Source organism: Thunnus thynnus, chromosome 7 (genome assembly GCF_963924715.1).
Source record: "Thunnus thynnus chromosome 7, fThuThy2.1, whole genome shotgun sequence".
NCBI lineage: Eukaryota > Metazoa > Chordata > Actinopteri > Scombriformes > Scombridae > Thunnus > Thunnus thynnus.
The window spans coordinates 21,328,223-21,354,463 of NC_089523.1; the positions used below are offsets into that span (position 1 = coordinate 21,328,223).

A 26,241-nucleotide genomic window follows, 5' to 3' on the forward strand; every position below is an offset into this window, starting at 1 on the left:
ACCATATGGAAGAGCACAAGCAGACACACACACACACAGCCATGTAAAAATGCACACACACACACACACGCTCATATACAGACGCACACACGCTTACGAGCAAAGGAGGAAAATCCATGACTATTGGCAGCTGTCACCTTCAATCAAGGTATTTTTCTTCAGGTCTGAGGGAGTTTTCATCAGAGAGGCAAGGATAGGTATAGGTGAAAGCTTCAATAACAACCTTCATTTCTCCTCTACAACATAGGAACAGAAAGGAACAAGAAGAGACACAGAGAAAAGAGCAAAGGGCTACTTCTTTTGCTTGATTACAGCCACGCACTCTCACACAGGAGAAATCCCTTTAGGATATATTCATAGGGTCTGCTCAATGATTAATGGCTGCATATCGGGTAGGTGTATACGAGCAACATAGCGTGACCATAGCTGTCCCAGTATTCACACACGCAGGCATCAAACAAGTGCGCACACACATACACACACACACACACACACACACCTACACACACATGTACAAACATGGACAAACACATATTTGCCTCTGCAGAGGTGACGGTGGGAGTCATGCAGGCAGGATGGGCTGATCCACCTGTACTTTAGCTAATGGAATGGAAGGGTCCCTGCTGGGTGCTGTTCAGCTTGATTTCCCTCGGCACCACAGTCTGCCGGGGGCTGCCACTGCATGATTATTCAAGTCTGTACACACATATTATTTAGTAAGAACACAGCAGTGGTTACGTCTGCTCCAGAGAGCATGCTGGTGCCCTGGTACTCTCTGTTTTCATAAGATACACCAACATGTAAATGTATACGACAATGCGTCAGTGATACTATCTTAATCTTTAGTTTACATATATAGCGCTATAATAGTGCTGTGATAATTAGTTGATCAAGAGAAAATTAATCAACAGCAATTTTTATAATTGATTAATTATTTAATGTCTAATCATTTAATTTAACTGTTGCTGCTTCCAGTTTCTAAAATATAAGGATTAACTCAATGTCTCTGCTTTATATTGAGTATCTTTGGCTTTTGGACTGTTGATCAGACAAAACATGCAATATGAAGATGTAACCTTGCAATTCAATTAAAATGAAATCTTAGAGACTAAACAATTAATCAAAGAAAATTATCGACTGATGAATTGTTAGTAAAAATAATCATTAGTTACAGCCCTAATATATTAAAGAATATTTGTATGCGTGTATGTATATAGAAATGTGAACATGAGTATGTGTGTATTTATGTGTTTGAGAGCATGTCTGTGCACATGATCATGTGCTGCACATGTATGCATGTACATTATGTCTATCTGTGTATGTACATGTGTCACAGAGCTAGTGTGTGTGTGTGTGTGTGTGAGAGTGTGTTGACCTCTCCTTGACTCAATTATTTTTCTGCCTATAGCAAGAAGGATTAGAACTTTTCACCGCTACAGAAAAAAAAAATCCTCAATTCATTTGCTGGAAATATGACAATAAAAACGAAATTGGTTTTCTTTGGCTGAGGAGATAGAAAAATCTAAAAATAATTTTCCGCCCCTCGATGACATTTTTCGGTTTAGAAAAGCTTTTTAGTTTTCATTTTCCAGGGAATATCACTTCACATAACAGGCCAGGAGATTAAAGGAAGGCTGCGCCTATATGATTGTCAACATATTCGGGGCAGAAGACCCTACAACAAGGCTGGTAAATAATGAGGCACTCACAGTAAAGCTCAGTGAAGGCTGTGTCGTAATTTCAACAGCACAGTCCACATCATTGCACTTAACATGGCAGCTGTCAGGGTGCAACACAAGGACAGAACCCCACAGGGCTGAGGGCCAGAGGTGACAGTGGTAGTTTTACTGTTTGTTGCACTTTAACAGACCTCCTCTAAATTCCTTATTTCCTGCCTGAATTACACAAAAAACATACAAGTAAAAGATGATTGGAGTTACAAATGCCACTGGAATAGGGAATGAACACTTTCGCTCCCCTGCTGAGCGAGTAAATGGCTTGTGGCGGTCTGACTGAGTGTGTACTAGAGCTTAGAAATGAGTGGAGCTTTTGTATATGCAAAGAACATCACAGAAACGACAGCACAAGGTTTTGATTTTGAAAGCTTTGCTTAAAGATGCATTGTGTATGGGTGTGTGTGTGCGCTTGTACACATGTACAAGGCAATACAGTACATCACTGAACAAACATCACAGGCGAGAGATTAAGGCTTTGATATCAAAATGCTTACTGAAAGATGTATAATTGTGTGTGTGTGTGTGTGTGCGCAAAATAAAACAGTTTATCTGTGAAATAGAATATTGGTCTTCATGGTTAACATTTAACATGAAAGACTGGACTAGATATTCTCTTATCAATCGATCAACTTGACTCCATTTCTTCTCTCTTCTGTACATACAGTCAGCCATAATTGGCTGTACCCTAGTCTCATCCATCTCTCTCTCTCTTTCTTCTTAACAAACAAACAAACTCATTCCATTTGCTGTCTGATTCATTTCCTAGCTCTATAGAGGAGTGGAGGTCCCAGGCTTGGCAAATTGACAGAGTTGTGATTTCCGGAGTCCCTCAACGAAACAACACTGATTCGCTGATATAAAAACCCTGAAACCTCTGCATCATGTCTGTAACACCTCATCACATCGACTGTCAATTTAGTAAAAGGCTGTTGAAACACGTTATAAATCTCAAACCATTTGGAAAAAGCAGGGCAGGGAAAATAAATGGTAAAAAGCTCTCACTGTGCAACTACTGTACATGCACCCTTAAACAAGGCAATATCTGATGTGGTAGTTATCCAACATCCATGGCAAACAGAGGCAGTTTGTAACCAAAACACAAGCAGGACACAAGCAGGTTTTTTTGTTCATTTAGAAAGCTTCTTAAAGCAATAGTTCAAATATGAAGCTACTGCCAACAACCTGTTAGATTAGCTTAGCACAAAGACTGGAAAAAGGGGGGCCTGCATGGCTCTGTCCAAAAGTAACAAAATCAGTCACCCATCACCACAACGTGTCATTTTTACACTTCAGTTTATATAACCTTATTATATTTTATATAATAACATGTTAATTAGTTAGCTTTAGATGTGCTGGTGGGCAGATTTTGTTATCTTTGCTTTCCAGTCTTTATGTTAAGCTAAGCTAACCAGCTACTGCCATATTTAAAGAAGACACATATGAGAGTGGTATCGATTCTCTCATCTAACTCTCAGCAAGCAAGCGGATAAGTGTATTTCACAAAAAGTCAAACTATTCCTTTAACATAAACAGCCACTCAAGAACTTTGCTGAAATAAAATGATATACATTTGGCAAAGTGATGACTTCAATTGGGAAATATCTTATCAAGACCTTACAAAGCATCGAAAGCTTGCTATTCATATGTAATAGTTTTAGACAGTTGATGCTACACACTTCAGTCAAAAAGTAATTTAGTTTTTATACCTCTGACTACAAGCTTTTCATCTTATTGTTCCTTGAGAATGTAGGTATATAACTGTGTGTATCTGAAGCAGGGCATTGCTGACACAGCTTCCATGCTCAATCTTCTCTCAATAAGCAAAAGGACATTTAAGTACATCTGTAATCCAATATTTCTAGTGGGTAAAACAAATGATAGCATTAAAACCTCTTGCTCTGCAGTGATCATTTTAAAATGCTTAAACAAAGAAAAAGACAAAACAAGAAGAAGCTCCCTGAGGGCAAAACATCATGTGAGTTTGTCTGTGACATAAAGAACAACTGGTGGTAAAAGTCATTCTATTACTGAGAATAGAGAGCAGGACCATGAAGTTAACTGTGGATTATCAGACATTACACCTCATATGGCAAACACAGACCAACCTGAAGCAAAGGTTTTAACAGGCACAAACTCTTTCTTTGGATTTCACGGTTTTACAAGATAATCCATGGCTACATCCAGGCTGTATGACTGATACACCCAATGGAGAACGAGATGGTGACTGTGTCTCTCTGTCTTTCTATGAGTAATTATCTTCTTTTGTATGGGGGGGGGGGGTAGTTGGGGGATCGTCACTTTGCCTTCTCCTTTCAGATGTGGTGCAATTATGGTTTATGGCCATTACACACACATTAAGGCAGGAGAGCTGAACATATATTTTCTTGGCCTTAAATTGACTGAACTAAAAAGAGAAGGGGAAATAACCCCCTAAACACACACACATGCACGTACGCACACACACCCTTTAGACAAGTTTATAATGAATGCAAGCTGGGATATTACATTGATGAGTCACTGAAAACAATGGGAAGAAAAGGGGGAAGAAGCAGAATGAGAGAGGAGTAAGATAAAACTGAATTGAACACAAAAAGTGCAAAATTACAGACATAATAATACGTTCACGGTTCAAGGCCTTTATTTGTCAAATGCACAAGAATTAACAGGCATGGCAGGAATTAGTGGCAATGAAATGCTTGAGTTTCAAGCTCTCCTAACAGTGCAAAAGATGTTAAAAAGTAATATCTAAGGACATAACAAAATTATTAACATAATAATTCAAAACAATAAAAAGAGTAAACAAATGTGAGACAAAGCAAGGAAATAAAATCAACCAGACAGTCATGCAACACTGGGAAACAGGCGACGGAGTGAAAAAAGAGATAGAGGCAAAAGAAGAGGATGGCAGAAGCTGAGGACAGTAAATGAGAGACAGAGCCAGTCTTTAAGTCTGGGAACTGCCTAATAACCCCTAGCTGCTGATCGGGCTGTTTCTGGGCACCGACACTAAACGTCCTGTTCAGTCGTCCTCAGTCCCATAATCCTCTTATCCGAGTTGATTTCAGCACCGTGAAGTCACAATCCACTGTTTGCTGTGAAACTGTCTGTCGTGACGACTGTCTGTGTCTTTGGCTCAGGGAACAAAGCCAGAAAGAGCAGGGCAGAGGCAATAGGGTAGATAGAGGAGGACATGACGTGATGTACTGTGAGTTCAAATAAAAAGGAAACTAAAGCACCCTGAAATTTAAAGATTCGACCTGGAATGATACTGTACTGCATTCCTAAGGGGATTACCTCTGTGTATCGCACTGCACTAAAACCATATTACCTGGAAGGAAGGAAAACTCATAAATCTTCTCTGTTATTCCCCCCAAGGTCATCCACAGAGGGCTCTGTTAAATCAATGAAGGCTTATTGGGAGGTGATCTGAGGTCAAGGACTCAGTAGTTTGACTATTGACCTCACCCTGGGCGGTCATGTGATGCCTAAGTCATGTGATGTGTTGTATGAACTGCGGACAAACTGCAGGTCAGATTTAATCACACTAGCTTTTATTGGGACCTCTATTCTGACCTTGGTTAGGGGGATAAAATACTGAAGGAGGAAAGTGCATCAGTGATATTAATTAGACAAGAAGAAAACATGTCTTTGTATTCAACAAAACTGCATTTTCCACTTTCTTCCTTCTTTCTTTTAGCACATTTCTTCACCAAAATCACCCCTTTCCAACTGTTTTCCCCTAAAGGATACCTGCAGTTCTTCAATTTGCTTTGGGAGAAAAAGCAAAGCAATGAGGATTTCTGACTGGTGTGTGTGTGTCCCACTGTGAGAGAGATGGCCGCCCAGCTGGTCAGCTCTACAGGACGTTCCATGCTCTGTTTAAGAGATAACACTTGCAAGGATTGGGACCTTCCATAGTTTCCGGCAGGGGCCACCTACACATGCACATACACACTCACACGAGCGCGGAATGGAGGAAAACTGATTGGTTCAGGGTATCGAGAGCTGGACAGGGGTTCTGGAGCATGCCAGGAATTATAGATGTTTACTGTTTCAGGGCCATGAGTGAGCTGTTCTCAGGAATGTGGAGCTGTGCTCATGCTCTCACACACAAAAAAGCTATTTCATATCTCTACAGGTGATCTAGTACATTTTATTCAGTTTCAGACATTGTTAGTCTGAAACTCATCTGATCAGCACAGTTCAACCAGTTATGAGTCACCTTGTAAGGTTGATAGTAAAGCAAACAGAATTACTCTTTCTCTCAATATGACTGTGCAGAAGTCTTACAGAACAGTGAGGTAAGGCCAAAATATGCAGAAAATTCTCTTCTGCTAAAAATCTCATTTCTAACACAAAAAGCCTTAGCTTTGTTTATGCATGTGTAATTGTGCATAATTGTATACTCAGCGAGGTGAAAGATGAGTAATTTCTCTCAAGAAGAAGTTTTGAAGCATGGAATATTGCAATATTTCAGTTATTTTAACACTTGTTTGGTGCAGATGTCTCTGTTTTGGTAGGTTTCATATCTTACGCCAGTCATCTTACATAACGGTGTGCCTCCACATCTAAGCACTAAGTTCACAAACTCTGTGACAGCCAAATGTAGACATTATTCTACCCACCTCATATTGCACACATTGATATTGTAATCTCTCTCTCTCTCTCTCTCTCTCTCTCTCTCTCTCTCTCTCTCTCTTATTTAATTAGACTGGGCTCTTCTCTCTCATCTCATACTGAGTGATGACCAGCCTTGGATGGGGGGCAGATAGCACATGAGATACCATGTAATTAAGGCTGTGGTGAAATAGGAGCCAGTGAATTGATGGCTTCAGTATTAAAAACAGACAGTAGTAGCTGTGATTTTCATATTTCAGCTGCGGGGGAAGAGTTGAAAATGTTACTTTAGTGATGGATTGAGCTAAACTATGCAATCTGGCAGCTAGTGGTGTCATTGAGACTATTCATTACAGATTTCATAACTCACATTTTCTTCCCACCATTCTCACTTCTACTGTGGCTGTTATGCAGAATGGGTTGGGTCTTGGGTTGGATGCAGAGTATTTTGCGGCTTCTGTCAACAACAAGATTTGATACAATAAATCTTAAGACGGCTGTCTAACATTTCATAGCATATGAATCTACAGCAGATTCTATGTCTATGTCCTGTTTATCTTTCTTATCCCTCTGTCTGTTTGTCAGGTGAACATCAGTGTTCATAAAGCATCCAAAGTCTCAGATAATGGACTGCACTTAACCATAAGTACTGTTGCCAGGCACTGGATGTACATCAGCCTCTACAAAGGAGCACAAGTTGAGCGCAAACAACTATGATAGCTAGCCTTTTGGGATAAGACACTTTATTCCACCCTATGATATGCCCAGCTGTTTTCTATTAGAGATAGATAGCAGGGTGGAAGACAAAGCTGAAACAGTTCAGATGGAGGACACAGTCTTATCTTGTTTAGTGTAATTAAACATCAGGCCTGATCAAAGGGACATGTGGTAGGGTGGGATCAAAGGATGAGAGGGCTGGGATGCACAAAATGATATCAGGATATCATCACACGTATATACACACACACACACACAGACACACACACACACAAACTGATCTATAGTACACTATGACATTTTTCCAGACGGCTAAAATGTACTGCTTTCACGCAAAGGGATCTCAGCTTTTTATCATCATACCATCAAAAGTGAGATGATCAGACTAAGCTGTGAAACTGCAGAAACAATTTAAAAACAAAAGTGCTAAGTCTGTTCACAGCAAGGTAAACCCATTACCACTAATCCTACTGTATGCTTTCTGTTGCAAAAAGATTTCTCTATGTCCTTTGGTGATTTCGACTGCCCACGGCGACTGGTTTAGCATGCGGTATGCTCGTTGAAATGGATCCAAACCAGCATGCTATGCATTCTCTCCCACAGGATAATTAGCTGTGCAGAAATGAACACTGGTACATTGATATGACAGTTGTTTACGGAAAATCCCTCGCAGGTACAGTTTCATAGTGTTAGGGACACCTGTTTGGGTTTTCTGTGTTAACGTGGGATTATTATTACAAAAAAACAAACAGTAAAACAAAAAACATGCGTTGTTCCTTCCTAATGTAATAAACAAAATATTATAATAGAAGTTCTTCATATGCAAGGTATGTAGGTTTATTATTCTCAACTAAATATATTTGACAAAGCATGAAAAATCCTATTTTTAATATATTATTATTGATCAATTTTGCATCACAAACTCCTCATTGAACAGCATAACACTGGCCATGTTTTCACTTTCTCCACACCACAGTCTGTATGCACATTTCTGTGGTCCACACCAAATTCTGAACCATAGCGCTGAAGACAGGCTTTTAATTTTTACAGAGTGAGAGATGGAGTGCTGTATGGAACAAAGTGTGCTTTGAGCAAAGCAATCTGCCTTATTGAAAAGTGAGTTAGGTAATCCTAGTGCATAACTCAAAGACAATGGCTGCATTGAGGCCAGACATACGGAATCACGGTCCAGTGGTCCAGTGAGTTGTACTTAACAGCACATACAGGCACACCAGCCTTCACACAAGCAAAAACCTACTGTCTGTGCACACACACAACACTTACGCAGATAAATAAGATGAAATATGTCAAAAAACAGAGGAGACTGGAGCATACTGATTAATTTGCAGCCTTTAATTGTGCAAACAGACTAACGTTCCGACACACCCACAGTAGTGTCGAAATGTTAGTCTGTTTGCACAATTAAAGGCTGCAAATTAATCAGTGTGCTCCAGTCTCCTCTGTTTTTTGAAGTCTGCTGTCCTCAAACTGAGAAGCACCTGATTCAGCTGCTTTTTGTTGGAAGATGCGTGGAGAACCCTGTTTCTACATGATGAAATATGTGTCTGCTTTCTCTCAAATAATACAATTTGCTTCATGTCAAACTTCCTTAATCTCGCTCTCAGCCTGTTTTTTTTCTCTTTCTCCAGTCTCTTACTTATTTTTCTCTGATTAACTATCATTATAAATCTATAATGTGTGTGTCAATACAAAAAAAACTTACTGTAATTAATCTTCCACCTTTTGTCATACTAATAATGCTGACTCTGAAAGAGTTATATTGAATAAAACAAGAAAAGATAAGCATTATTGAATCTAAAGTTAAAATAAATTAACCTTGATTTGAGTGCACTAGAACAGCATATCCGCAATGATGTGACTTCATCAAATTTCAGTATTTATGGCCCCCAGCAGACACTCATGCTGCTCGTTTGTACCACCGAACTCTTCTTGTGTCCTTGACTGCAGCAATACATCAAATCAACTCCTGTTCAACAAATTAGTGTCCGCCTAGTTGTTTGTCATTTAATTACGACAGTTGACTGAAATATGGTCGCTGTGCCCGCTATCCTGCTTTCATTCACTGAAAAAGATGAATTTGTACAGGAAACCCAACATAACTGTGTTGAATGAGGATTTCTGTGCTGCATTATGCATGCAGAGAGCGTTCCTCCATTCAAAATGGTGCTTGTAAGAGCACAATATTGAATTTGTAAAAGACTTTGAAACATATGCAAATAAGGGATGGTGGTATAGAAGTATATTAGATATATATTGTGATTGATGTTGTGTGATTTGAATACATTTACTATGCCAGAGAGACTCAGGTCATTTTCATATTCCAGCCTTTATGGTAGGGAGAAAGCTGCCTACTGGAGAATGGAAATCATCCAATGAAATATTCATCCAAATTGAGGAGCAAAACAGCTGGTGTGCACCGAGAAAGAGACAATGAATTAATAACACAAATGTAGGACAGAAAGGAACCTATAGCAGGAAATTCATTTCTAGAACTATAATTAATAAAGCATAGCAACTAGAACTGGAAAACTTCCCTGTTTCTAAAATAATTAGCTTCTCCTTGCTTACCTGCTAAACTTTCTACCTCTCCTAGTCCCAAGTGAGATCTACTTACTACCAAGAAGTGAAAATGCCTTCGTCTGAATAGTGATGTGATCTCCCTTCTTAGTAAAGCCTCTGTTCTCCCCACAGGAGTGGGAAGCCACTGAAGAGTTGCACAAGAATGATAGAGTTCTTGGAAAGATTTCTTCTCTTCCACATTTTCTGTCTTCTCTCTCACTCACATATCGCATTTCTTCCGCATTGCTTTCTTCTCCCTCTCTCTTTCTAGTTTTCTCAGAGTTCGTGAACTCAGTGAATGAATGATTTTGAGACTGTGGTGCTCTACGCAAGGGGAAACGTGTTGTCATATCAAAACTGTCAGGCATTCTCTGTTTGCTCTATGAATCCTGCATGCATCGTTTCCTAGACAGTTGATGTGAATATTCAGACACTGTAGTCTGGGAAAGTACGACTGCTGTCATTCAGTATACAATGAGGGTAAACAGTTGTCTGTGTTTGAGGACACATGTACTATATTACTGAATACACAAACAAACACAAACTGAATACTTGATAAACTTAAAAAAAGCAGATAGTTGACACAATGCTGAAAAAAACCATAAACTCTACTCCAAGTTGCCAGTGTATTGGGTACATCAAGCTAAAAGTAATGCTGTCTCATACAATCATTCATGAAGGTTACAGTATAAAGTTGAGATGCTGCTGAAACTGTTTTAGAGAGGTGTTGATTCACCTTTATGGTAATTTTGGGCACTGTAGTTTGTGGTACTGCTGAATTACATTGCATTATAATGAGAGGCATTTCTTATGCTTTGTTTATCTCATCCCAATCATATTAATGTGAGGGTAGACTAAATATGAGAGGAGATAGCTTCTGCCCCAAGTGGAGGGATTCTGGTATAGGAACGACGGTGAAACTGAGTGACTGCTGGTTAGATACGCAGTAATGTGGGCAGACATATCAGACTGTAGTAGAGAAGAGGGAGCTCAATCACAAAGGAAAGCTTGTTTGATGCCTGTTCGTGCCTTCTTCCATATCCATGAACTACAGTATGGGTAGTGACTTAAAGCTGGAGTGCAGGACTTTTGTCTCCCCCTTCTGGCAGTGAGAGTAATTACAAAAACACTGTCAGCACATGCTTTCGTCATAGGCTCCGCCCTAGCCTACTCCATTGCCACTGTTTCCGCTGCAAAAACGGTGGATAAATTGTTTTGAGCATCACATAACTTCTGCAAAATGACTCTTTTCTCTATCAGAATTTGATCTATTTGGTCTGATAACATTTGGAAAGTCTAGAAGATCCGCATGATTAAATTATTTTATCCCCATTTGAGTTAACAGAGAGCTAACTGGAAGTTGGCTGGCTTGGCTGGTGGAAGTCTCTAGTGTGCATGCTCTGCCCATAGAGCATGTGCAGTATGCATTCATCTGGCCAGTGCACGAATGTCAAACCTGATTAAGAACTCCGGTATACTGTGAAATAAAGAGAGATTTACCTGGTGGTGATAGGTTTAATCAGCATTGTGTGAACTTGTTTGGCAAGGGCTTGAATATAACAGACATTCATTTATATGTAAAAGTTCCGCACTGCAGGTTTAAAGAAAAAAAAGAAGAAACAAAGTTGCTCTATTCAACTTTTAATGTGGTAGAGTGAGGAGCTTCAAAATCAGATGGGGTTTTATGCTGAGTTGCTACACCTCCACACTGAGAAAAGCCAGCTGAGGTGATTTGAGCATCTGGTGAGGAGGTTTCTGAGGGCTCAAGACAAGGAGGTACTCTGTGCATGACTGACTGTGCGGAAACCCTTGGGCATACAGGGAAAAACTAGAGAGTCTTAGTTAGGACATAAGCACAATGGGACCCTAAAGGAGCAGCTGGTGTGAGGGAGTTGTCCTAGCAACCATAACCGGCAGTGTAGGTGGCTAAAAAATTAATGGATAAACCTCAATATTATCTAACTTTGGCCTGACATTCTTTATTCTTGAGTGACCCTGTTTACATTTTTCAAAATCTACCCTCATGTGACCTTTCTTCCACTGCCTCACCCCTGCACGGCATTTCCTTTCACCTTAGCTCCCCATGATATTATACATAAAATCAGACCTTGTCTTGCATTTCAGGAAAAATGCAGTTTCTCTTCCTCATTAACATATTTCCCTTTACGCCTCCGTTTTCCCGTCCCCGTTCTTGACACATTGAGAAGTGCGTGCTTCCCCTGCGTAATGTTGTGTGAATGACTGGTTGTACCGCGGCTGCTGTGAAGTCTCCCCTGTGACAGGCAGGTGCAGGGTTGCACCGTGGCTTCTGATCTTCTCGTCATGATGATACTTTTGCTCACCCCTATTCTGTATCTACACATCTTACAACTACAGCTTTTCTCTTCCTTTTCCACCACCCTACAATAATCTTATAATGCTGCAGTTTAAAGACAAACAAGCACCTTCCTTGCTCCCTCTGTCCTCCCTGTATTGCACTGGCGGAATAAGGAGGCAAAATTGATGCCCTGCGATATCGGTAGGTGCAGGGATGTGTGCTGTGTGGTGGGAGAAAGTGGTGGAGGTGATGATAAGCACAGCACAACTGATATCAGCCTAATGAGGCATGAAGGAGCTAAACTCAGGATTTCCCTCCCCTCCCCATCTGTGCGTCTACTTTAAAACTCTATAATACTCACTCTTATTCTGCATCATCAGCCACACTGTGCGGCTTACTCATTTGTTACCACTTTGCTAAACTGTTGATGAAAATGATTATTTGTTGTGAAACTGGGGAGAAAGTTAAGCGGGAGAAGGTTATGACTTTGCGTTTTGCAAGAGGTCAGGTGTTTACTTCATGATAAAACGTTATCTCCATTCCCCCGCAGAGTGGTTGTGTGATGATAATACTGTAGAATGTTTTTGTGTTCCTTTCATTGGCTGATTTCTCTCTTTATCTGCTCCCTAATCATTCTCCACACACAGACATCATTACCAAGATGGATTTTCTGGGTGAGAGAGGTAGGTAAGGGAAAGGGGGGAGAAAGAGAGAATGAGAGACAGAGAGAGGAAGAGAGAAAGAGAGGAAGCCTCTCCTCCATCTTTTCATTAATCACAAATCAGTTTATTTCTCTCTGGAGGCCAGAACACTCAGTGGGAAGGAGAATAGGCTCTTTCTCCTTTCTTTTTATCTCCCTTCTGTTCAATACATTTTCCTCCCTTCTTCTTCCCGGGAATTCTCCAGTCTCTAAATGCCAAACCAATAAACCGAGAAACCCCTTCCCCTCTCTCTTTCTCTCTCTCTCCCTCTCAAACAGACTGCATGTTCAGTATTTTAATAAAAATCACAGCTTAGATGGTCACATCTGAGAAAGCACACACACACTCAAACACATGCGGACACATACACAACAGTCAGCATTGAGAACACGTGCCGTCTTTTATATTTCCAGAGTTGGTTTAGTGTAACCTACCGTTCCACGCCTCAGCAGCCACTGTGACTATTAGTGGGATCTCGCAGGGCTGAATAAACAGTGGGATTGTTCAAGTTGAATAACAACATGGCAAACTTCTCAGAAATACAATTGGACCAGACAGTCAGAATCACAGAAATGGAGCGTGAGGAGGCTGTCTCTTTGACAAGAAACAGGAAAAATGGAGCAGTACACCAGTCGAAGAAAGAAATACTTCACAAAGGAAAAAGTAGGGAGCAGTCGCCAGATCATTTGGGTTACTGTACACTGATCTTTTAAAAGCAATTATTATGGTGAGAGAGCTTGCCAGGGCATGGTTAATGTTCCATTTCCTGTATATAGACAAACGTGTCCTCTCATGAAGACATATATATGACCTTGCTGTGCAACATAAACTGCATTCTATAATGCTCAACAGTGCGGTATACATGTGCATGAAAGAAGACGGTGAGTGGTATTGCGCTGGTAACAGAGTTGAAACATTAATCTCGTCTTAGATGTCTATCTCTCCATCTTCATGCCCTTCCACTACACTGATACACACTGATGGAAGTGTCAACTGTGGCCTGCATACCACCAGTGTCAGGAGTGGAGACACACGTGCACACACTAACCTGATTTTGTCATTTTTAACTGTTGTAACAAAAAAATAGAATCTTGCACCTATATCTGCACATACACACTCAGCGGTGAACTATTTTTGGTTTTCACATGTAAAAGAGAGGAGGATAATAAGCGTTCTGGGTAAATGCGAGTGAGATGCATGTGTTGATATTTTGGTATGCCACCTTGAATCCCAGTAGAAGTGAGGCAGCGAGGGCAGAGTGGAGAGCGGATAATGATCCTGCTGATAATGGAGGAGTGGAATCCGGTACAGGCTGTTCCTTTACACCCAGTGTCACACATACATACACACACACACACACACACACACACATGAAAATGCACGCCCCCACATCTCACAGCTCTAAGGTATACAGTATGTGCAAAAACCTGTCAAATACTAATTCACATGGCGATATACTTTCCCTTACCACTTTACTTCCCGTGCTTTGTGCATGTATGTGTGTACATGTGTGAGTACCTATGTGTGAGTCTGAGAGCATGAGCACTGATGATTCCCCCTATTAATAAGACATTGCCACCTAAGACGACAGAGCTTGTTTCGCAGGAACAAGAAGCAATTTTTAGCCTCATCTCTACACAGGTGAGATTTTTCAACGTTGCTAAAATGACAGCACAATTGCAGTATTAAAGTTTATATCCTCAATTTCATATATTAAATTTAGCACCTGAATGTGGAGAGACTTAATGTTCACGCCTATCAGCTCTCGTCAGCAAATTCTGTCTTGTATCCATCAGCTGAACTAGCCACTTAACAGTTCAGAAATCTTGCATGGAGACTGTCTTCAGAATAAAGTATGACATTTTGCAGCATGTGGCTAATCTGTCCTTGATTACCTCTGCAAAGCCCCAGTCAATAGATTCCAGAGCTAAAATGATTCCTAATGGTATCAATCTGCTGCTCTTCGTATCACCACTGTCCCCAATCAGACATTAATGATCAATTATGGACTTGTTGCTGGGTGAATAGAGATCAATGAGATAATATGGTGGTTGTGGGATCCCAGAAGAGAGAATGGCACTCTTGGTATGAGAGAAAAGACGAGAGAGAGAGCGAAATACTTGGAAAATGCGAAGAAACAAACAGAAGAAAGAGGCATAGAAACAGTGGTCTGTATTTAGCTGCTTTGGTGAATTACTTTGATTTGTTTTACCAGGTTTGCTTTCATTTAGTTCGTGTTTTTCATTGTGGTCAACTGTAGTAAATTGTTAGTGGGAATGTGTGCAAATCCAACAGCTGTTAACAAAAATAATGTACAGCAATAATCTACAGTTCTTTTTTAATTGTTATTATTTCTTTTACATATACTTGCTGTAAATTGCTGTAAAGCACAAAGTATGAGACATATTATATGTTGTAACATACATCAGTTCCCGAAAATGGCTTGAGGCAGCATTGATTACATTTAGCAAATTTCATTATTATCATCATTGCCTTTATCTACCGTCTCCTGATCTGCATATTTTGTCTACACAAATGTATTTATGTGCCATGCCAGTAGAGCAAGTTGTAACTGAAACTGTACAAAAGATTTAAAAAAAAAATGGGAAGAAATTTACATATAGAGAGCAGGCTGGAAAAACCCAGCAGCTTGTTCACAAGTCTGACGTAATCCTGAAACACTTTAATATTTAATTGAAGTGTCATGAAATTAAAAGACTCAAGGAGAGGAGGTAGAGGACAAAACAGGAGAGAGACACAGTGAGAGAGAAGGAGAGAGAAAAACAGAGGGTGCTAAATAAGCCACTGAAATACAAAAAGGCAGCACACCTAATGACAAATATGATGATAATTGGTTATTATCTTCGGCAGAAGAGGCCCTTGACTAGCATTATCAGAGAGAAAGAGAAGGGGGTGTTTGCTAACTAAGAGAGTCCTCTACACAACAACATTAAGTGCCCCTGTGGTTCTGACGATTTGGAACACAACATGCTTTTAGATCCATATTCATTCTGTATGGATGTCAGATAAAGAAGGAGAGGAATATTCTCCAGAGAGGAGAATGGATCCATTTTGATCCAGGTTTTACTAGACCTGGAATACTCCCTGCTAGCTTGCCGGTGTCTCCTGGCAAAGCAGAACAGTGACCCCCTGTGGATTCTACTAGATAATACAAGTGCAACATGACGTCACTCTGAAGATACGCAGGAGCCGGTGTTATTTGTATACAACTCTCCTACAAATATCTAGATATTTATGGTACAAATTCCAATGAAAAATAATACTTTCTACAGGTTTAAACTGTTGCAGCGTTAGTTTCAACAGGCTTTTCTAGGTGTTTCATGCTTCACGGTTTGACTAATTAAGACCAACCCCCCTCCATCAAATGCTACACATCACGTCCAGCATGTCACATGGACATAATGTGTATTACACACCTCAGAGAGTGTATGACATGACATGTCCCAGGTGTAAAGGGCCCGTGTTCGACTCGACATGCCGCTGGCAGGTGATTAGTAGAGAGTCAGACCTCACTGCCCCCCATCAGACTTTATTGCATGGAAGGCTCCACCTCCCTAATACATAATTATAAGAGTCATATCAATGTCCTTCACATGTTTGCAGGGTGGTTGAAGCATTTACAAAGAAGCCTAGAGCTTGAGTGCATAAAAAGGTCATTAGCAAATTAATTTTTTTTTTCAAAAAACTGGTTTGATTGGTTGCAATCACAAGAGGATGTAAATTCTTTAGCCTCTAGATCTAGAGACAGACTCTCTCCACATATGGTGGTGATGGAGTGGTGAGAGGTCACTAATGATTCTGTCAATCAATACCTTGGCTGGTGTGTCACAGCGGTCTTCTCACATCCTGCCAGGGCTGTCACTCTGCCCGGCCCACCTCAGACATGCTGGAGACCCAGCACACCCACACCTGCACAGCTACCATACAGTACATCTTATCTAGGTGAGAGATTATGACAGGAGGGATTATGTCAATTAAATCTGCAGCCCACAGACACAAAGCCAGCATCCCTGCTGAGGAATATGAAAGAGTATAAAACCATGCGTAGGCTTGCTTCTTCAATCAATTTGGAGCTAATGAATGAAGAAAAATGATTAAACACGTGAACTGCATTCATGAGGCTTCAATAAACCTAAACTAATTCAAGGGAATCCTTAATCTGACCTAGGCTTTTTACATTGTCCGTGGTATTACAGTAACAGGATTGTAAAAGCATTGGCTCCAGTTACACCCATCCTCCAGTGACGAAGAGACCGGTGGGGGTTAGCATTAATTTCCAAAGCCTTATGTTGCATTTGCATAATTACCATAAATCATCACAGGAATGTGCTGGTCCACAGTGGAAGAGAGGTGGGAATGGATATTGGGAAAATGCTTGGAAGGGTGACAGCGTGCAACACACTGCTGACTTGATAGCTGACATTGTAATGATTAAGAATGATCTTGTGGTTCTTGGAATAACATGTATATTGCAAGGTATGTCTTTGTGTCTAGGGAAAATACGTCTGAGGGTTTATACAGAATTTGTGTGCCACATTATCTGCAGCTTCAAAGGTCTGCTTATTGCTGTGTTTATTCATTTTAATAATACATGTCATGTCTCAAAGTGGTAATTTGATTACCTATACATATTTAAAACTGCTGTAACAATACTGTGTGTGCACTGCTACTGATTTACTGGCCTTGAAGACTATTAGAATTGCTTTGTGCCAGCTGTGACAGCGCTTCAGATACATTGTTTTAATAAAGATCATTATTTTGTCTTGAAAAGGGATCAACAAAATTAAATTAAGACTATAGACAAACAGAAAGTGGCATTAAAGAACTGTGCTGTGAGATTGGTGGGCTGCCATTGTCTACCTATCAGTGAATGGTACATTATGAGATGGAGGTACAGTAAATACAACATAATAGGGACACAGTGAGCCTGAGGGAGAGTCATTCATACAGTAACAATGCTGAGGCTTTCGCATAATAACCATTTTCCTGGGGTGATACAATACGTGACCTTTCCTACTTTCTTCCATCTACAGTATTGAAAGGTTGGCTTGTGCAGTGAATAGAAAAGACTGTGAGGCTTAAAATGATGTGAGCTTAGTGACAGAGCAACAATTTGCACCCTGCATTGGATTAGATGGGTGAAAATGAATACGAGGGGTTAAATGCTTTGACACAGAGAACAGGCTGTGCAACCTGCTGGCTCAGTAATCTGCTGAAGTTCCAGTGCTTTGTGTAATGATGAATTTGAGTCAGCGAGAAAGAAAGTCAGTGGGTTATTCCAGGACAACTTCAAGCAGATGCAGAAGCTAACCTTTAGACAAGAATAGGTAGTGAAACAAGACTGAATGTCTCTTACTTCTGTAAAGAAAACTACTGTTTCATGTACCTGTACTGTATATAAAAAGTACAGTAGACATACTGTACAGTCCCTCCACTAAAATTCCCAAAACTTTGCCCAGACTCCTTTATCTCTCCTGCCAGGCTTCCATGGCTGTTGCTGCAGCTGCATGACCTGATAATGCCAAGTGAACAGTAGGTGGGTGAGTGAGTGAGAAAGAGACAGAGACTGAAACACAGAGCCAGAATGAGAGAGGCTCTGAGAGCAACAGAGAGAAAGAGAAGAGGAAAAGAGGAAGACATTAAATATGAAAGTGAAAGGTAAAAATAAACTATGACGAGAGAAAAAGAGGAGGAGGAGGAGGAGAACATTAAGAGAACATTGATGGGGAGGGTAGAGACTGAAGAGCATGACAGCTGGCAGACGGGGAAGGCGGCGCTGCTCTGATCGGCCCAGTCTCACTGCACCTTAGCAGGCCAGATGGACTAACCCATCCCTGTGTGCCCTTCACCAGCCAACACACACACACGCGCGTACATATACACAGGAAAACACAAGTATGTTCTGTAAATGCAGTAACACTTTATTTTACAGGCTCCTGGAAATCGTCTGACAAAATTGCAGGTATTTAACAATTTATTTTTAGGACATTAACAGACAGGGTGGTACAATTTGGTGAAAATTAATTTGAAAAATAAAGTGAAAAGTGTTAAGTTGATTTTGTTGGTAAATACCCAAAAAATCGTAATAAATTTTCTTAACAGTTCTTTAAACAAACTGAAAAAACATACTTTTAAATGTGTATTTTTGTGTGTCAAAAGATATAATAGCCAATTAAAACTAACTTAACACTTTTTTCCATTTCTTATCATTTGTACCAAATTGCACCATCCTTTGTGTAAAATATCCTAAAGATTAAATGATAAATACTTGCAAATTACTCAGAAAATATCCAGGAAATTTGCATAAAATTAAAGAACCTGTACAATAAAGTGTTACCGTAAATGCATATTCTGTATACTGTCATTATTGACTATTATTGAGTCCAAAATATACAAATAGCTTAAAGGGAAAATGTGCTTGAAGAAAACTCCAAAAACAAGCAAAAACAATTTTTTGATGTCTTGTATATGTATTTCCACATATTCAAATAGACACAGCAGGTAACTCTGACTCTGGTTATATTACTTTTGAGTCTTAAAGGTGGTTGTTTTCTGAAAAAATGTCAACATGTTTGTGGTCCAATCATTTCCCAGAAGGAGCAAACTCCCACTGTGATACGGCATCTCCCTCTAGTGTCTAAACTCTGCTACTACATCCTGGAGCATAGATCAGCACCAAGGTAAAGGACAGCTCCCATTCCCAAAAAGACAGGCCACCAATAAGCTAAAAAGCAGGACATGAAACTACGCTTTATTCTACAAACCAGGATTAAAACACTACAAAGTTTTAACAATTAAAAAATAAAGATCTTTTGTTGGTTTGTATGTGTGTTTTTGTCCTCATTTCTCAAGTAATTTAGTGGCAACCTTGCTAGAAAAACATTCAGCCAGTCCCCAAACAGTATTGATTGATGTCTGGTTATAAAAAGACATCTATCATCTAGACAGTCTGAAATTGGAGCTGTTGTGGTCTGTATGTCTATGTGCCTGTGCATGTGTGTGTGTGTGTGTGTGTGCTCACTCTCCCTTGTGTGTGTGTGTGTGTGTGTATGTAGGTGGTTGGGGGGCTATGTGTTGATGTGGTACAGTATTATGAAACAATAAAATTTAGACGGATGATTCATATATGGACATAAAAGCAAGAGTTTTGTTAGGTTCCTCTTTAATGAAACCTATAATTTCTGCCTCCCTCTACAGTGTTGCTATGGAGGGATCGATCACAAAGAGAGATATCCAGTGTTGCTCTATTTCGCGGTATTGCCATGGTAATGCATGAGCTACGTTACAGAGTGAAAGATCATTTACCCAATTAAGAGTTGCATGTCAAATACTGTATGTCACACTGCTAAGAGCATTGTACTCATCCGTCTTTAAATCACATGAGGATGACAAAATATCTTACTTTTGAAAAGAAACATACAGAAATCTGGATTGGCATATACAAGCATGGTCTCGCACACTCTCACACACACACACACGCACACGCACACACACACACACACACATACACACACACACACACATGCATGTCATGCAACAAGGTTTTGTCAAAGACTGATGCTATAGGCACAAAGGTTACAAATTCAATCACTTTAGAGATGGCTGCAACATCACTGTGTCTCAGGAATATATAACTCCATCTTCTGTGTGTATGTGCGAGTGTGCATGCACCCATGAATATATAGACCCTGGTGCGGGTGCAGAATGTATTGCTGGGTCAACAGAAATAAGACAGTTAGAAATTCAAACAGGGCGGAGCTGTCACATCCACCAAAAGTATTACTTTTAAAAAAAGGACAATAAAATAAAGAGAAAAAAAAGTGACAGAGAGATAAAGTGTGTGAAGCAAGACAGAGTTAAGGTAACAGAACAGATATTATATGGGCTGTTGTAATCAATCAGGTAAAAGAAAAAAAAAGAGCCATGAAATCATATGAGAGAACCTGGGCCTCTCTTTCCCACAGAGGAAGGAGAATCTACAGTATCAGCACATTTCAACCGGTGAACCAACATCTGTTTTTCATCTCCCTTTCCTCTCCACCACTCTCCTCTATCTCCCTTGACCTTAGGGTCTTATTGTATACATACACACTCACACACACACACACACACACACACAAACACAAACGCACTCTTGCTTTCTCTCAGTGATGATCATCTGCCCTTGTCAGCAGGTCTGAGTCACTGAGCTAAGCATTTCCTGGCCATCCCAATGGATCTCAAACACAAGCACATGTTTACTAGGTGTGTGTGTGCATGTGCTGTATGTGTATGTGTGAGTGTGTGTATATAACCTTATAGGATGCACTGATGACTTCATCCACAACCTTCCTGGCCTGAATACTGACCATCATGTGAGACAGCGTACGTTTATTTCAGATGCTTACCACTCTGAATTCTATGCACAAACCAATCTGACCCCCCTTTTATCCACAATAATCTAAATCAAACAGTCTTCTTCTGTGTAAAAGCTTTTCTCGGTAGCGATCGAGTGGACAAGTACCACCTAAGTGTGCTCATATACAGAACTCTCCCAGCCGTCTCTGAGATTTAACCTGCCTGTTGACTTGAGGCTCAGAGATTAGTGGAGAAGTGTACACACACTTGCTATTCAGCCTGAAGGCTGCAGACGACGTCAGTATAGAATTATAATGACCAGAACAGACGCAGTTGAGAAAATCCAGGGGATTTACTGTGGTCTGGTTAAATGTAGGGAAGATGTGCTGAATGGGAATGGCTGTTTCACTGATTTCTATTCTCAGTGTGTTCTTATGCACGCAGTTTCTGTGTGTGAGAGAGAGAGTGTGTGGCTGTCAGGCCAAATCCTTGTACATTTACTCTCTGCTCCTAGAGAAGAGGCTGTGAGTGTGATAGATACTCCCACCTCCTGGACAGGAATGAGACCATACGCATTGTGCAATATTCTCAACATTAAGCACCCAAAAACTGCAAAATCACTGCAGCCAACATGTGTCCATCAAGACACACAAACCCTACCACTGAAATCACTGCGTGTCAGCATTGTCTCAGTGCCCTGAATTTATCACGCCGAACATGTTTCTGATAGGCATGACTTACTGGGGTGCTGCCATCTGATAGAGTCGTCATGCTGATTGACATGCTCATCTTGTCAGAGGAGGAGAGGGAGGGCGGGGAAGGGCTTCTTTTCTCTGCTTCCTGTCTATGGAGGAAGTCACGCCAGGCGCGCTGAATACTACATGTAACAGATGAAGAGACAACATGTTAACGCAGGCAAGGACGATCATTCAAACTTTTAAATATGATGCATATGTGAATAGCTAAAAAATGGTAAGACTTCAGATTCAGACAGTTCAGGAGATGGATTTTCTTTAAAATTCAGAATATTCTTGAAATCAGTCTTAAAATGCATGGATTAAACTTCCCATCTAATCCCAATCTCATCCTATTCATACTGTGTTACCACCTGGACCAGCAGTTACCAAACGTTTTGGCTTGAGACCCCTTGTGTTTAGTTACATACTTCTATGAGTTGTGAACACTTCCAACAAGGAGTAATTTCCATTATAACTGTACTATGTCTCATTTGAATTGTTTTAGAAAACTATCCTGTATTTAACAAGATGCCAGTCAGATTTTTTCTTGTGACCTCATGGAGGGGTCTCAAACCTCGGGTTGGAAACCGCTGACTCAGACATGTAGACCGACATGTATTGAGACAGGCCATTTTCTGTTTTATTGGATATATTTAATCAAAATTAAACTCCACAGCGCACGTTTTTTCAGCCAAAGACTAAATATATACTCACATCAACACCTTGGTCTCAAAGGGCGGCATGTTGATATTGATGTTGTTGTCTAGGTCCATGGTCAGATGATTACTGAGCCAGGAGAGGAGGGGATGGGCGGGTAGGGGACATTCAGAGGACACACACACACATACACAAACACACATTACATTACAAGTCCAATGTCAGTCTGGGTTATCAGTAATTAGCCAGAGATGGTTTGGTCCCATCTGCAGGGCACAAGAGCAGGCTGCTCATTCTCTCTTTGAGTTGTGTGTTTATTGTGTGTGTGTGTGTGTGTGTGTGTGTGTGTGTGTGTGTGTGTGTGTGTGTGTGTGTTTGTGTTGTGTGTGCTAACCCACCTCTGCAGCTGGAAATCTCCATCATTAACATGCTTGAGGCCACTCTGGAGGCTCTTCAGCTGCTCCTGTGTGATAGACAGAAGGAGGGACAGACAGAGAGACAAAGAGAGAGAAATAGCTGGCTTTAGTGCACACACAGAGAGAAGCCTTTACAGTAAGAAGAGATAACTATGAGTGTGTGCAAATATGAGTGAATGTTTGGCAGATGTGCTACCACTGTGCTGAGATCAGGGACCCCTGCAGCAAGTGGTTTGGGAGCATTTTGGCTTGGTTAGATGTTTTCCTGTGAAGTAAGCTTTGAAAGAACTCGGCCAATTCTGCTGCCTCAGAGTTTTTTAGGCATTGAGCCCCCGAAGCAGAGAGAAAGTCAAACAGAGAAAGAGACAAGTAAGGCTGATGAGAGAGCAGTAGAGAAGATACAGCAGGACATAATTCATGAACTATGGCACAAGTGATGCGCAGATGTAGCAGACACATTGGAGATTAGAGCATTGAAACTATACACTCTCACTTTAATGACTTTTAGCTCCGTTCTCTGCTCCTCACCTGCTGCTCCCCTCCCCTCCCCTTGGCTCCATCCCCGTGTTTTACAGTAATAGTGCTGAGGACAGGCCTGCCTCTACATAATTGATTGCAGACTAATTCAATAACATGGGAGCAACAAAATTTAAGTGGAGCAGTTCTTCCTGATGCACCAGGAGGGTCATATCAGGGCACTGAGCTGCTATCATATATGTAACAATATATGTTACTAAGAACATTGACTGTTGTCTACTGTCTACTAAGGCATAGCTGCTTTTTTGTAATAAAAAGGTTTATCTCATTTGGCTGTTTGCTCAATTTCTCTGTGGCAGGCAGTGTTGTTTTTCTCATTACTCTGCCTCCCAGAAGGAACAAGCTCCTCATTAGACAGAATCAAGGACTTTGACTAGTGATCAATGATTGCTTCAAGTAGCTGTTTTTTCATCTCTCTCTGTCTGTTTGTCTTTTCCTCTCAATTTCTCTCTGATGAAAAAGAGGATCTGTGAAAGTAAAACTCTAGCTCAGCTATGGATTCTGCACAACCCTAAAACCTCCCTGAACTTTCCTCTGCATTAAGAGTCAATGTCACCTCAGCTTTTCCAAATCCACCTAATGCTGTCCCAAACAGACAGCTGTCTCTCTTTTATACAGTCCATCACTCCCACACATACACATTTAGACAGACACACATTTTAAAAAGACTTTTGAATGTGTCGTTTTGGGAATTTTGAGACAGGCAGGAGCAAAGCAGAGAAGACTGAGCATGCGCAGAGGTAGAACGTGAAGTTTGAGAGTGTGTAGCACCCTCATCAAACTTTAATGAAAATTCAGGTTACTATTTGATGATTCAATGTTTCAGTCAAAGACCATTGGAAAAATAAAGTACAAGGGAATGTAATGCCACCAAAAAAAATCAAAGAAGAGTTATTAAATCAGCACTGTAGTCTATCGGAAGTTGAAGAGACACAAAGAGGACAAGCAACGGAGGAGAGCGCCATGGAAAGCGAGTCCTTGCTGGTCAGCCACTCTGAGTTGTCGGCTCTAATACTCTCCATAATGAGGAAAGAGACTGGGGCTGCTTTTGACAGACTTCAGGTGCAGCTTGATGCTTTAAGGGTAGAACTCGACTCCTGTTGTCGGAAGCTTGGGGAGTTGGAGCAGGGCTGGTCAGCATGGATTATCGTGTTGCTACACTTGAAGCTACAAATGGAAATCTAATAAAGGAAAACAAAGAGCTTTACAGACAAAATGGAGAGGATGGAAATACACCGCAGAAAGTTAAATCTACGTGTGTTTGGACCGAAAAGTGATATTGAGAAGACTGATCCCACTGCCTTTATGACTTTTTAAGGAGGTGTTCTGAGGAGAGCTCACATGTGAACCAGTGGTAGAGATTGCACACAGGATTGGTCTGGTGCTCAGGTTGAGACCTGTGATTGTAAGAATACAGAGCTATCAGGTGAAGAGGCAATCTTGAAGCTGGCAAGAAGTAAGGGAGAGGTTATTTTTCAAGACATGTGAGTGAAGACATTTCCTGATGTGACACCTGAAATCGCCAGGAAAAGAGTCTAATTCAGTATGAAGCTGCTCAAGGCTGAGGTGAGGCAAGGATTACTGTTCCCCACCATACTTATCGTTACCTACAATGGACAAATGAGACTATTTCAGGACTGCAGTGAAGCTGAGACTTATTATAAAAAAAAAAATCAGACCTGCAGCTCAAGCTGGAATGGAGGTGTTAAATGGCTGACAATGAACGGACATATTACTGAGATCTGATAGATGGTGTGATAAGGAGAGGAAGAAATGGAATCTGCAGTAATTATTATGAATTGGAATTAATTGCAGTATTAGATAAATTTTTTTTTAGAGGGCAATTGCCACTGGTCTTTGAGATATGTTCTTCTTTATTTATTTACTCTTATTTGTTCATTAACTGCAGTATTAGTTAAATTATTTTTTCTCAGAGGCCAATTTTCACTTGTCTTTGAGTCACTTATCTACTGATATTTATCTGTCTACTGTTGTTCATTTCTCCTACAAGGATGAAATTTGAGATAGATCTGGTTTTAGTGAAATGTAACCTGAATCTAATTCTAATAGAGACTATTATTTGATTGTGTGTGGGAGCTACCAGTATGCTCTTTTCATTAAGTGTAGTGAGTAGGATGCATGTATGACAAACTATGTGTGTTTGAGTGTTGGCTTGTATGTGATTGTGTGTGTGTGTTTGAGAATGGATTAAATGTATGTTCTAAAAAAATTGAATAAATTAAATCATTTATAGATGATGTTAAAAATAAATGTTGGGAATATGTACTAGAGAAGGATAATCCAGATGATGCTTTTGAAGTTTTTAAAGGTATAATATGTAATTATTCCACAATAAAATGTCTAAAAACAACTAGACCTATGTTATATATTTTGTTGAGTTGTGTACTTACATTATCCGAAATGTTTCCAACAGTTTTCAAACCCAGAGAAATCTGTAATTTAATCAAAGTAATGGACCGTTTCATTTGGTCGCATGTCAATGGCGTCATACCTCCTCTACCAAAGAGTAAACACGCACAAGATGCATACGGCGGCGCTGTGTTTGTCCACTATAATGGCGTCTACCAAAGAGTAACTTACACACATACAAGATAATACATTGGTGTTGTGGTTGTTCCACAGAAACTGTTATAAATGGACTTTTATTTAGTTTTAAGCTACATTTTCATGATAAATTTAGGCCCCTTTTAACTATATCTTTTAGCCAGAAGAAGGATTTCGTCATTGGACGTCTGGATCTTAAGTTATCAGAGAAATAAATTAGGCAAATGTTAGCAGCGGCTCGGCTAACAGCCCGTACCGGATGTTGGGTCGTCGCCGTACATCGTCGGAGAGACACAAATTTTT

General features: G+C 40.4%; 1 protein-coding gene across 2 annotated transcripts in view; it reads right to left on the minus strand.

Annotated features, from left to right (window-relative positions):
- schip1 (schwannomin interacting protein 1) overlaps positions 1-26,241 on the minus strand; it is a 218,149-nt gene that overhangs the window by 128,206 nt on the left and 63,702 nt on the right. For both annotated transcript variants that reach the window (XM_067594903.1, XM_067594901.1), the window contains exons 6-8: positions 22,819-22,883; positions 22,478-22,549; positions 21,768-21,903 (exon numbers count right to left, since the gene is read on the minus strand). In XM_067594903.1, coding sequence (XP_067451004.1) covers positions 21,768-21,903; positions 22,478-22,549; positions 22,819-22,883 — 273 coding nt within the window. The remainder of the gene's footprint in view (positions 1-21,767; positions 21,904-22,477; positions 22,550-22,818; positions 22,884-26,241) is intronic.